Raw genomic sequence first — 13,418 nt, 5'->3', positions numbered from 1 at the left:
ACGTTTCCCGGCATCCTCTGGGCCCCGCGGAGCGTTGGGCGGTCGCCCGGCAACGCAGGGCGTTCCGGAAGCGCGCGGGGGGGCGGGACTTCCGGCGCCGGCGCCCCGGTTGCATCAGCTTGGGAGGCGCAGAGGCCGCGGGGCCGGCTGAGTCGGGAGCTGCGATCGGGGCGGAGGAGAGCCCGGGCCATGGCGGGAGCGGAGCGGGGCGACCGAGGTGCGCGGGGGCGGGGCGGGACCCCCGTCCGTGGGGGGGCGTCACAGAAGGGTCACGAGCCCCCCTGGGCCGGGGGCCGGGCGGGCAGCGGCGCCCCCTCCCCTCTGCAGCCGGCAGCTTGGCGGGGGCAGACCCGGGGGCTCCGCCCAGCGACCCCCGAGGACCCTGCGGCTCACCGCGGGGGGCCTGGGGAGGGGGGCTCCTCTGTTCCTTCCCCCCCGAGCATGAAGCCCGCGGAGACTGGAGCTTCCTGGGCCTCAGTTTACCCATGTGGGCGCCCCGAGGGGGAGGCCCATGGGGGGCCTTTGCCCTGCCCCTTCCCCACCGCCCCCTGTGACGTGGGGGGCAGGCCCCTTCCGGGGGCGCCCACCGTCCGGGCCAGGAGCGCGGAGTGGGGACCCGCTTAGTGTGGCGGAGGGACCCCCGAGCCCCGGGCCGGGCCGCGCGGAGGGTGCTCGGGAGCCCCCACGTGTGGGAGCCGGGGCAGGGGTCGGGGCTGCCGGGTGGGGGTCAGCCTAAGGATGATTCTGTCTAGAGGCTTGAGTTGGAGGCTTGGTGGGACCCGCCAGGTGAGCGGGGGTCTAAAGGTGGGCCCCCTGCCAGTCAGAGCTGCCCCCCGCCCCCCATGCCGAGTGAAGGCGTGCGACCCCTGCCCCCTCCCCTTGGCTCACCACCAGGCTCAGCCAGAGGCTATGAGAGCAGGATTCCTTCCTGAGATCACAGATCTGGACAGGTTCCTTTTCTTTTGGGGGGCCTCAGTTTCCCCAGCTGCACCCAGGAGTGGCTCTTTCCTGTTTCACCCACCCCTGGGTGGCCTCGATTGATGGATGGATGGATCATTAAACATGTATTCCGCGTGTGATGGGCCAGGCCCTGCACTAGGGCTAAGGACACAAAAAGGGGCTCCCTCCAGGAGCTTTCAGTGGAAAGGGGGAGATGTGCACACAAAGGAAGGAATGAGGAGGGGTTGGCTTCCGCTTCCTGTGGGAGGGGGATTTTAGTGGGGACTGAAAGGAAGCCGTGAAGGGTGAGAGTGGGTGCTTCCCAGCTGGGTGCACCCCTTGGTCCCAGGACGTCCAGAGGCCGCTGGCCCAGGATCGAGTCAGCTGCAGGCAGTCTGGCTAGGGGGGCCCAGCTCCCCACTCCCACTGGGGACCCATGCCGGGACTCCATTCTGATCACCATATATAGCTAACATGTGCTCATGACCCTGGGAATGGGGGGGGGGGATTCTCTGCCCTCCCAGAGAATGCCAGCCATGATCCACATCAGGATTTCCCACACCTGGGGGAGGTCCTGCCTAAGGAGGTTCAGGGCAGGCTTCCTGGAGGAGGTGGCCTTGGAGGCGGAAGAATTCCAGTGATGCCGAACTTGGGTGGAGGAGAGGGCAGGGCCCCAGTGCCCCTGATTCATGGGGCAGGATGATGAAACGAGAGGCAGCTGGCTGGTGATGAGAGGACAGGGCAGATGCCTCAGGGGGTGGCCTGCTAGGACCATCGAGGTGGCAATTCAAGGAAGCCAGGGAGGGGAGAGCCTCAGATAACCCATAAAAGCTCCCCTTAGTTGGCTTTATGGGCTCTCCCATGCCAGGCTCCCCATTCATTAACTAAAGCCTCATTAGCCCAGCTTTATGGAGTGGGGCCCTGGAGACTGACATGACCTAGCCAAAGCTTCCGGCCTGGAGGGTGATCCTGCTGATGGGCAGGCTGTGTGATGGGGCCCTTTGGGTCATTGGGCCTCCCCTGATTCCTCTTCACCCTCCTCTTAATTCTTTAGTTGGAGTTCAGGAGGATGGCTCCTTTGCAGGGTCGGAGAAGTTAATGGGGCTCAGTCTTGGCTTTTCTTGGGGAGCACAGATCCAGGGTCAAGCAGTTACCAAATGGGTTGTCCATGGGGATCTGAGTTGGTGCTGTAGATGGAGTCCTGCTCCCCTTTGGCCCCTCCCTGCTGGGATCCCAGGGTCCAGGCTCTCAGGTGAGAACTGGTCTCCAGGAGTGGCCTCACCTGTAAAATGTGGGTGGTCACAGGGCTGTTTGAGGATCAGATGAGATCTTTCTTGTAAAGCTCCTGGCCCCTGCCTGCCACCTGGGAGGTGCCGCCTAATAGTCTTCCCTTCCCTTGCCCTTTAAAAGCCGTGCCAAGGGCGGAACGGACCCTAAGTCCCCTGAGCCGAGAGTGAGGTAGGATTGCCTTTCCAAGGCCTCCTCCTCGGAACTGCCTTCCCCCCATCCTCTCCAGCCTGTTTATCAAGAGCTGTTTGCACCTCTGTTAGAAGGGGAGCTCCTTGAGGGCAGGGACCGGCTCTGTCTGCCTCTGTATCTCCAGTCCTTCACCAGGTGTGTTGGCGATTAATAAATGTATGGCTAGACTGACCAGACTGCATCTGGGGTAGCTGTCCTAGTTTGAGGGGATGAGGCCCTGACCCAGGGGGTGGATGTGTGAGGAGAGAGGGGTCCTCTGGGGAGTTGTTGTAAGGGAAGTACCAGCACCCTTGACAGGACTTGAGAGTGACACCAGGCCTGGGGGGGGGGGGGGTCAAGGCTGACAATGCCTGGAGACCCAGGGAGGAAGAGGAGAAGAAAGGGGAGGAGGAAGAAGGGAAAGGAGGAGAAGAAAGGGGAACTGGGGGGGGAGAAGGGGGAAGAAAGGAGGAAAGGAAAAGAAGAAGGGGGAGGGAGGAAAAGGAAACAGAGGAAGAGCAAGAGGAGGAGAGAAGGAAGAAAGAGGACTTGAACCCTGGCAGGGAAAGCAGCTGATCCGGGTTTGGACGATGCTTCTTGGGGAACCTCGTTCCTGGCTCAGGTGATGAGTAGTTAGTTGGTTCCCTTCTAAAGCCAGTAAGTCTTCGCATTTCTTTGCAATTTGAGAATGGCCCAAGCACCTGGGCAACCGTCCGACTGTTGGCGCCCTGTTGGTGTCAGGGCTGGAATTCCCAAAGGCCTTTGTTCCCTGGCTGCCCTCTGGGAAGCAGGTGAGAAGGCCCTGGCCCCTTTAGTGACCTCTCTTGGAGGAGCTGACAGAAGGGACAACCGCCTCTGGGTGGCCTTTTAAGCTCTCCCAGTGGGCAGGCTCATTCCGGGGGCACCACTGAGGAGTGGGACCATGAAAGCCCTCCGAGAACAAGGTCCAGAAGTGGCTCAGCTGCCACTGTTCGATGGACTTTCCTTTGCCTCGCGTCATGGTGGTGAGCCTGGCTGGCAGGATGCCTGGCGAGGCGAGGCTGTGTCGGGGTGGCACTGCCCACCAGACTGCCCTTCAGTCTGACCATGCTCTGAGGCAGGGTTGACTGAGACTGTGAGTCTGTGACTGGCTCAGGGCATCCTGGACCCCTCCCCACAGTTTCCTTCCATTCTGCTGGGCTCCGTCTCCTCTCATAGTGATCTCATAGGTGGGGGCTCTGGTGTCTCAACACCTCTGGCACGGCAGATCAGGCATGATTGTCAGAGCTCAGCCCAGACTCAGGCAGTGGCAGCCAGTAGTACCTCGAGCAGTGGAAGTGGTGGATGATGCAGATTTTGGGGACTGGCAACCGCCAGGTGACCCTGGTCTGTGATGAAATGGTACAAATGTCCTGTCATGGCCATGTGTGGCTGGGTCGGGGGCTACAGCTCCTTTGGCCTTTCTCTGAGACCTGGGCTGTTCTCCCTCACCCCCTCAGGCTCAGGGGCACCTGCTTGTCCTGATGCCCCCAGTTGTCATGGGCCCCGACCCCTCCTCATCCTTTGGGGTTGCTTCTCTTCTCTTGTCTCCCCCCTCGATCTTACCCCTTGTCTTCGGGTCTCTGCCGTCCCCTCTGGCCTTCACACACATGCTAGCCAATGAAGGCCTGTTGACAGGGGTGAGCCCTCAATCGCTTTCTTGTTCCCCTGGGTAGAGATGAAGATTCTTCTTGCTGTACTTTGCAAGTGCTCTGAGATCCTTATCTTCGAGGCCCTTCTAAACTGTGGACTTCACCTAGGGGAACCATAGAAGCTGGTGGGCCGAGTCCCCTGGCCCGCCCCTGAAGGAAAGCAGGGGGACAGCAGTGGCTGCAAGTGCTGAGGAGGCCGGGGGGCCCCAGTCAGTGTTGATGGCTGCCTCGCCAGGCCAGTCCCCCCCACCTCCCACCCTCCCAGCAGCAGCCTTATGGGCCCTGCTTCCAGGGCCAGGGCCAGAGCCAGGGCCAGGGCCAGAGCCAGAGCCAGAGCTGGAGCCGGAGCTGGAGCCGGAGCCGGCCAAGCCCTCCAGATCCAAAGGCCAAAGGCCAAAGGCCGCTCCTGCCTGGGCAGGCTGGGGGGAGGGGTGGAGCGGTGGTGCCCTCCCCCACTAGAGCAGGAGCTCCCAGCAGACAGGCCCAGCCTCTTCCTCCCTGCCCTTTGGGAGGGGCCAGGGCTGCCCAGAAATGCTCTCTGGGCAATCCTGGAGGAAGCCGGGGATTAAAGCCCAAATGGCTGGGGGGGGGGGGGCGGCTTCCAAACCCAAGCCTGAGTCTTTTATATTGGGTTGGGGGCTCCTTGTTCTGGTGACTCTGAGGTGTTTCTTGGCAAAGCTTTTGCAGCGTGTGACCATCTGGTGACGATTGCTTATCAGACTTGTGACTCTGTCTGCCATCACCCAGGGCCAGGTGCCAGGAACCTGGGCACGGCCCTGCCCACGCCATGACCCGGGCCTCCAGTCTGTGAATTGCAACTCATTTCTTCTTTTCCCATGTCAGGCCAATCCATTAAGACTGGGGAGGCCAGAGGGAGAATGGCCCCCATTTATAAATGCGGTCGTCACACAGCGATGGCAGATCGATTAGGTGGATGTGGGGATGGGTGGCAAGTTCTGTGCTTATGAGGCCTCGGGAGCCGATTGACAGCGCCATCTCAGAGCAGCTGGTTAGGGTCCCTCTTAGCACTGAGCCTGGGGTCCCCAAGGTTGACTACCAGACTTCTCTCCTGGTCTAGTGACACAAGATCTCCAGGGGTGTTTTATTAGAAAATTTTCTTTGGTATGAGGAGTGATCAAGGGGGAATGGTCTTCTATGTGAACCCCCCCCAACCCTGGTCACCCTTGAGCCGGGGGGAAGCTTCCAAACTTGTAGCCTTAAGGAACTCTCATTAGATAGAGGGAGAGAAGGGGCCAGAGGGGGGATGTAGAGACCCACAGAGGGAGAAGTAGGGACAAAGGGAGAAAGGAAGGAAGAAAGGAAAGGAGGTAGGAATACAAGAAGGGAGGAAGGGAGAGGGGAAGGAAGGAAAGAAGAGAAGGGAGGAAGGGCGGGCAGGATCCCCAACTCTTTATAAAACCGCTGTGCAGATTCTCACAGTCTTAAAAGTGCTAGTGTCAGGAAGCCGATTTGCACCCCCCCCCTTTCTTGGAGGCCCCTTGTAAGAGGGTCTCTTCCCTTTTCTGGAGTTTCTCACACATTCTTGGAGAAGGCGAACAGGGCAGTGGTAAGAGCTGCGAGCTTCGAGCCCCCTCCTCCAAGAGTGATCCCGTCCTAGCTTCTTCCTGTCCACATGCCCTTGGACCAGTCATTCACCCCTCTTTGGGTGTTTTCCAGCCTGAGCCCTTTAAACCTTCAGGAATCAGGATGAAGCATTAGAGGCCTGCCCAGGGAGCCGGGGACTGATAGGAGGAACCAGACATGTATAGGGGTGCAGGGGTCCAGCCTCCACGGGGTCCTTGGAACCTGACAGGAGGGATAGAGTCGGCGAAATGAGTTGAGTCAGCACAGGGTTAAAGGCAGGAGCAGGTTGACTGACTGTCAGCTGCTTGGATTTATTTTTATAGTCTCAGAATCATATCAAACAAGCAAACTAAAATAATTTCCTTGGTTACAAAAGTGTACAATTTTCATCATCAGTCATATAGTTCATATGATTACGAGTCTGATCGTGTGGTTACAGGTGTGATTATCAATCATGTCGTTAATTTTCTTGTCCCTGCTCAGACCGTGATGACCTCAACCTGTCTGTTGCCTAGTTTGTTGCTGCATAGTAAAGCTATTAATTAAGCAGAATTTTCCTGATAATAATCTTTGATATAATTTAATGGAATGCTTTTATGTTTTTGTGTTGCATATGTAATGTTTTTCGATATGCTCCCTTGACAACCTATAGTGAGGGTAGTTCTGTTTGTCCACCTGTCCGTTGACTCCTTCAATAACCAATTTTCTTTTTAGCCCTTGTTGGTAGACGCCACGGTTTCTGTGACTTTTTATTCTTTCCCAATAAACTAAGGCTGTTAGAGTTCACATATCAGTCACCTATACTAACTATTCTCTCACCATCTTTATCATATATTCCTGTGTAGGGTAAGGGGGACAAAACCGTTAATTTCCCTGGAATTCTATCTGACCCATCTTGTATCTGTTTTCTATTATGCTTTTTTTTAGGTTTTTGCAAGGCAAATTGGGGTTAAGTGGCTTGCCGGAGGCCACACAGCTAGGTAATTATTAAGTGACTGAGACAGGATTTGAACCCAGGTACTCCTGACTCCAGGGCTGGTGCTTTATCCACTGTGCCACCTAGCTGCCCCAATATATAAACTCTTTAAATTGACAATTTTTTTTTTTTGCAAGGCAATGGGGGTTAAGTGGCTTGCCCAAGGCCACACAGCTAGGTAAGTGTCTGAGGCCAGGTTTGAACTCAGGTACTCCTGACTTCAGGGCAAGTGCTCTATCCACTGTGCCACCTAGCTGCCCCATCTGTTTTCTCTGTATATATCCTCCTGTATATATAGTCTCCTTGGAATTCCCAGTGCTGTATTTTCCAGAGATTTCATAATGTTGAAGCCTTTTGTATGCCTCAGGGAGAGGCAGTCCTGTTAAATTTGGACAGAGTTCACAATCTGTTTTATTCAAGGAATTTCTCTGAAATCCTTCCTTTATAGTCATTCCACTATTAGGGTGAGTCAGTATTGCAATCAATAATAGACCTATAAATATGGGTATGCATGGAATCTATATATGAAGGAAATGTTGTTCCATCAGGCAGTGTGACCACCTTGAGTCTTCTTGCTGCGACTGTGTCAAATAGCTTAGAGACCCTGGCTCCCAACATAGGGGGAGGCCTTAGAGTGTCCCAAGAGAGCCAGGGAAGATGAAGAGCTGAGGGGGCAGGGGGTCCTCAGGAAGCAGAGCAGGCCTTGGGAGTAAGGAGAAGGGGAACTCCTCTGAGCTCCTGTCTCCTGTTAGGGACCCTTAGCTGGCTCAATTTTGGGTTCCTGACAGCCCCAAATGGGCCCAGAAAGGCCCGCTTTTCCGAGAGTGCCTCAGGCAGCGATGAGGTCTCCCTGACCCCCTAGGGGGGATCGGCCTTCAGGAGAGGCCCCTGGCCAGGCTTTGCTGACTGATGTCCCTCTATTTCCACAGCTCCCGTCTCCAGTTTTATTCTGAGCATTAGTGAAGAGGAGGCCAGGGTGGAGGCTTTGAATGAGCACCTGCGCAGTCGTAGTTACCTCCAGGGCCACACCTTCTCCCAGGCAGATGTGGAAGCATTCAGGCAGTTGACAGGCCCACCCGGGGACCAGCATGTCCACGCAGCTCGGTGGTTCAGGCACATCCAGGCCCTGTCTGGCGGGAGCCCTGGCACGCCGCAGCCTTGTAGACTCCAAACAAGTGAGTAACCCGGCAACTCGGCCTCTCTACCAGGCCTGGTCTGGGAGCCCAGCGCCTGAGGGCCAGGGGTCCTTGGCAGAGGAGATCAGGGCCCCACCATGAAGGCCTGGTCAGTCAGCACTAGGGGAACGTTTGCTCGGCATCCCCAGAGGTAGAGTCCCCTTGGAAAAGGCCTGAGATGGGGCAGGTCAGTGGTGCAGTGGATGAAGCACCAGCCCTGAAGTCAGTTCAAATCCAGCCTCAGATACTTAATGATTACTTGTCTGTGTGACCTTGGGCAAGTCATTTAATCCCATTGCCTTGCAAAAAATTAAAAAAAAAACCCACACACACCCCACAGGAAAAGGACCTGACAGATTCCCCATGTCCTTTTTGGTTCCCCAGGGAGGAGTGGCCCTTGGGGAATGGGGTTTCAGGCTGCTGTGGATGCCAGCCAGGTCCTGGCCTTGGCATCTAGCAGTTCTGTGGACCTCTGACACCACTGCAGCACTTTGTCTCTGTTTGGGGGCCACGGGGGGGGGGGGCGGCAAGTTGAAGTGCAGAGGGATTGTTCAGATTTCTGGGGCCTTTCATGTTGATCTCATTCTTGCTCAGCCTAGGGTCCTACTGTGTGGTAGGAATTTGAGACTGGATGAGATGTAGGAGGGTGAACCCCCCCACCCCAAACCCATAACTGATAACCAGCTTCTTTTGGTGAAAGGAGGGGTAGCTAGTGTTCAACATAGTCACACACGTGATCTTGGATGAGTCACTTCCTCTCTGTAGGCCTCACTTTCCTCAAGGGTAAGAGAAAAGGGTTAGGTGGACAAGGTCTGCCAGCCCAGACACAGACTGCCTCAGTGACCTCTGGTTTGGGGTGTGTCTGGTTAGATTTGTGGGTACACCTGCTGGCAAACCCCCAGGAGTTGGGGGCCTAGAGGAGAGGACTCTCAGTGGCGGCATTACGGGGCTTTGCCCAGATGCATCGTGATACCTTCCTTGACTCCTCCATTATGACCACATCCATTTCCTTTCATCTGGGTCACTGTCCCTCTAGCTACTGGCTCCATAGTGTCTGTTTGTTCTGTGTGGCTCATGAGCAGATGGTCAGCTCTCGGGGCATCCCAGGCTCTGCTTCTTGGTCCTGGGCTTGTGGCCATCTAGCCCTCTCCCCTGCACCCCCAGCACCTAGGACTCTGGCAGCACAGCTTGGGTTCACTCCCCTGTACCTCAGCCCTGACAGGGCCTCACTCAGGGCATTAAAGGTGACTTTGAGCATCATGAGCCTGGCGTGGCCAACTTGGGGTCTAATGAGGCCTTTCATCTTTGGAGTTATGAGTACCCAGGCACGAAAACTTGGGGAGAGAGCCAGGTGGCCTGGTATTAGGGCAAGGCTCGGCAGGAAAGCCCTTTAATTACAGGGAGCATTCAGCCGGGTAAATGAGGTCACTCTGAGAGTTAATAGGGACGAGACTCACACTGAGATGGGTCTGGTTGGGGAGCTTCTGTTTTGGGTCCAGGGCCTCGATCTCCCCAGGAAGATGCACCACGGTCTGGCAGTGTCCAGGATCTGCTGGGCCATCCGGCTCTGCCCAGGGGCTGGCCAGCTGCTTTCCAGTGGACTCTGGTGCAAGGGGGGCTCCTTCTGTAGAGCAGGGCTAGAGTCTTCTGTGAGGCAGATAGCGACCCCTGGGCATGAGATCAGAAATCCCCTGGACACCTGAACATTCTCAAGGAAGAGTTTCCCCAGTGCTCCCCACTTCCTCTTGTGCTTCCTGTCACCTGGCCTTGGGTTCGAGGCAGAAGGATGAGGCTGAGGTCGTGGGTCCCACTCCTGGTGTCCCCATGGAAGCCTTAGGAGCAGGCTGAGTGGATCAGGTCCCCATTGGTCATGTAGGGAGGCCCCACACGAGGCCCCTTCAGGTGGGGTGGGGAGCGTACCCGGAAGCCAGTGTTCGGCAAGCTCTGTGTCCTCCAGGGCGGCCAGGTGGTCGCCCAAAGACTGGTCTGCTTCTCACCGTGAATCTGGAGAATGCAAACCATGGCATGGGGCTCCAGATGAAGTGGTTGAGGTCACTGGATCCTACCTGGGATGGAAGAGCTGTGCGGCTCGCTTCCCCAGTCTCCACAACCCTCTGATCTCCTCTCTACCATCCTCTGGAGCCTGGAACCTTCTACTGGGGTTGCTGAGGAACTGAATGAATGAATGAATGAAGTCTGCCCCCTCCTTCGAGCTCTGGATCAAGGTGTGACTTTGCAAAGACAAAGCGTAGAAACCCAGAACCTCCCAGAACCTTTTCCTTCATGGCCCTGTCACTGCATCTCCTTCTGGGGTATTACTCAGGGCAGCTCTCCTCATCTAGTGAGGGATAGGGGCTCCATCCCACCTTGTGTGCCAGCTGGGGATGCTCCACCTTCTGTGCCCTCGGACCTACTAAGCCTATGGATTATATAAAGATTTACTTTGTCTCTATGTCCCAGTCATGTACTTCCCACTCCCTGCTTCAGCATAAATCTTCCCTTTGTCCAGCAGTGTAGACACAGCCGGACTGTGCCCCGGCAAGGATGAAGGAGGTGGTTGGCAGTCTCTGCTCCAAGAGCTCCTGGGGCAGTGATTATTGCCTAAGGGCTACCTTATCACATGGTTGAAAGACCTCCTAGACCCCCAGATCTTTTTCAGACAAATTAGTTCCCCCATCTTGTACTTGATTCAGTCTGATCCAGTGTGCTCTTGAGCTTTTGGGTCTTTTTGGATCCTGAAGCTGTCATTGAGGCATTTGATCCCCTTTCCCAGCCTTTTGTAGCCTTGATCTTCCAGAGTGGGCAGAGCCCTGGGGTCTCCCCTGGAGACTTCCTTTCTAAGTGGACTTTGATCTTTCATGACCACTTGTAGATGGTCCTTTAGTCCATTTTGCCTCCCTCTCCTTGTGCTGGAGTGTAGCCCCCTCCACTCCCCCTCCAAAGATCTCAATCAGAGAAAGTGGGGGCAGAGGAGCCAGGCCTGGTCTGTTCTCACTGGAGAGCAAAGCCTGATTCTGGGGGAGCCTTGGCATCTCTGAGGCTTGATCACATCCCTCGCTGCTCAATGATCCACCCTCCACCCCCATGACCAGGGCTTGGCAGCCTCCAAGCTCTTCTCTCACCCTAGGTGAGGGGGCAGTTATACCTCTTCCCTGTGTTCTCTATAAATGAAAAAAAATCTGTGGGAGTGAGAGAAGAACTGAACACTTTATTTACAAATCCTGCAGGTTACCGGTGGCTTACCTAGCATGAGACATGAGGTGGGGTTATTACATCAAGTATATAAATAGTTTTTTTGAATCCATTTCCCCTCCCACCTGTATTCTCATAGCTCTCAGAACTTGAGTTATAGTCTAAGAGGTCCACCCATCCCATGACATGTCCCTAATATGATCCCACCCCATCATACGATGAATGAACCCCAATTTTCACAGGGTGTGTGGGGGATAATATTCAAGTACCTAATAGTGCAAACTCAGTTGCATTAGGTCAAGATCTCTAGGTCATTCTTGACCTAGGGACTAGTTTCTTCTTAAGTTTGTCATCTTTGGAATGGCATTAGGACTCTCCCAGTTTTGTGATTGGCTGGGGCTATAGGGAGCCTCCACGCTGTGGAGACCAACAATGCCTACATTCCTCACAACTCCCCCCTTGCTTTTTTAGGTCCTCCTGACTCCAGGTCTGGTACTCTATTCACTGTGCCACCTTGCTGCCCCCTCCTTTTCTTTTTAATAACTACTTAGTCTTCACGCTTTACCAGCAGTGTCTTCCTCAAATTAATTCCCAATCCTCATCCTTGATAGGACTACTGACTTTTTCTATCAGTATTTTTACCTCTTCATTATTAGAGCTACCTGTCCTAATTTACTGATAGAATTTTATACTATTTGGGTTATTAACTGGATCATACACAGGAGACACACAGGTAATAGGGTTATCCCACTTGGGGCCAATAGTAAGATACCCAGCCACTGTCTCCATGAGCCAGCAAACCCATTCATCCGAGAGGTACTGAATGGGCTTATCCAGGTTTGGACTGGAACATGTGCCAACTTTCTGAAGTCCCTGGTTCTCTCCTTTACCACCTGCCCATTATCATCTCTCTTTAGACAACAACTTGATAAGTTCAGTTTACCACAGACTCCTTCTTCAGCCAATAGTTAGTCCAATTCCAATCTATGACGAATAATCGCCTCTCTTGTTAGCATGGCTTGGTCAGCCAGCAAGTCCAAGGCCCTAGCTGTTTGATTAGTAATTATTTCCACTACAGCTTGGAGTCTCAGTCTATTCAGGATATAAATTGGAGTTATATAGCCCCAACTCTCATCCTGTGCCCAGGTAGCAGACCCTTAAATCTTTTTTTTTTTAGGTTTTTGCAAGGCAAATGGGGTTAAGTGGCTTGCCCAAGGCCACACAGCTAGGTAATTATTAAGTGTCTGAGACCAGATTTGAACCCAGGTACTCCAATAATGTCCCTTTAGTGCTGGTTGTTCTTCCAGGAATATAGTCCCCCAGTTTCTAACAAATGGATAATGCTAATCATCCTTGCTTCTCAGGGACCCTCCTAAATAAGCCATATGTTTATCATGATAATAGGTACATTTCCAAAGTTGCTGTACCTCCTTCCACTGGCAGGTTTTTATGCCAATGTCTTTAGAAAGGTCTTCCTGGCTCCAAAGCTGATCAAAACAAATCCCTGATCTTGTGCCATTGGACCAACCCCAAGAATAGGGGTGGCTAGGTGGCACAGTGGATAGAGCACCGGCCCTGGAGTCAGGAGCACCTGAATTCAAATTCAGTCTCAGATGTTTCATAATTACCTAGCTGTGTAGCCTTGGGCAAGCCACTTAACCCCATTGCCTTGTAAAAAAAAAATCTGAAGAAAGAATATCTAATATGTCTAGTGATGTTCCTTGAATTATTTTTCTTGCAAATGGTCATTTCCACACCTTCCTTACAAATCCACACTAACTCATAATCACAGTTTCCCTTAACAAATGCCCCCAGTTTGTGCATCTTCACAAGGGATCCAGGTCCCATCTTTACATCTCACAGGAGTCTCAGTCCACCTATCTCTTAAGTTGTACAGTCCAGAATATGTGTACCCCACTTCTGGACATTTCCAGACATTTGCTACTCCCCAGGCAAATATCCTGGCCAGTCAGTTATAAATAGTCATCCTGTATTGACTCAGTCATATGCCACTGGTGTTTCTCTCCTCTGGATCAGAATCCTGTGCCACAGGACACCTCTGACCAGGAACTGAGAATCTAGGCTAGACTCAGGGGGACTGGCACTCAAGGCCAATTCTCAAACTTCTGTGGACCACCCCAAGTCCAACAGTCAGCCACACCACAAGACTGGGCATTGACTTCTGTCAGCTAGACTCTTCTCCCACCATTACTAATACCCCATTGTCTAAATCAGAGATAGGAGCCACCCTAGATAGGGACTCATGTATAACCATGCCACCCAATAATCTCCTTCCTTTTCTCTCAGTGGAGAATATCTCCACCCTGCCTCTCCTCCTTTCCATAAGGAATGTCAGTCACACTTCCAGAATCAAGGGGAAGTTATAGGGAGAGACCCCCTGATACTGGTCCAGTGTCTCTCCTC

General features: G+C 54.0%; 1 protein-coding gene across 4 annotated transcripts in view; it reads left to right on the top strand.

Annotated features, from left to right (window-relative positions):
• The first annotated feature begins 78 nt into the window (after positions 1 to 78).
• Positions 79 to 13,418, top strand: part of CARS1 (cysteinyl-tRNA synthetase 1) — a 45,744-nt gene continuing 32,404 nt past the window's right edge. For 2 of the 4 annotated variants that reach the window (XM_074230820.1, XM_074230821.1), the window contains exons 1-2: positions 80 to 217; positions 7,557 to 7,802. In XM_074230820.1, coding sequence (XP_074086921.1) covers positions 190 to 217; positions 7,557 to 7,802 — 274 coding nt within the window. In that variant the 5' untranslated portion in view covers positions 80 to 189. Of the gene's footprint in view, positions 218 to 7,556; positions 7,803 to 13,418 lie in introns of all 4 variants that reach the window. The other 2 variants (XM_074230823.1, XM_074230822.1) reach the window with 2 other exon arrangements.

This window comes from Macrotis lagotis, chromosome 3 (assembly GCF_037893015.1).
Source record: "Macrotis lagotis isolate mMagLag1 chromosome 3, bilby.v1.9.chrom.fasta, whole genome shotgun sequence".
Taxonomy (NCBI): Eukaryota; Metazoa; Chordata; class Mammalia; order Peramelemorphia; family Peramelidae; genus Macrotis; species Macrotis lagotis.
This window is presented reverse-complemented; position numbering and strand designations above follow the sequence as displayed.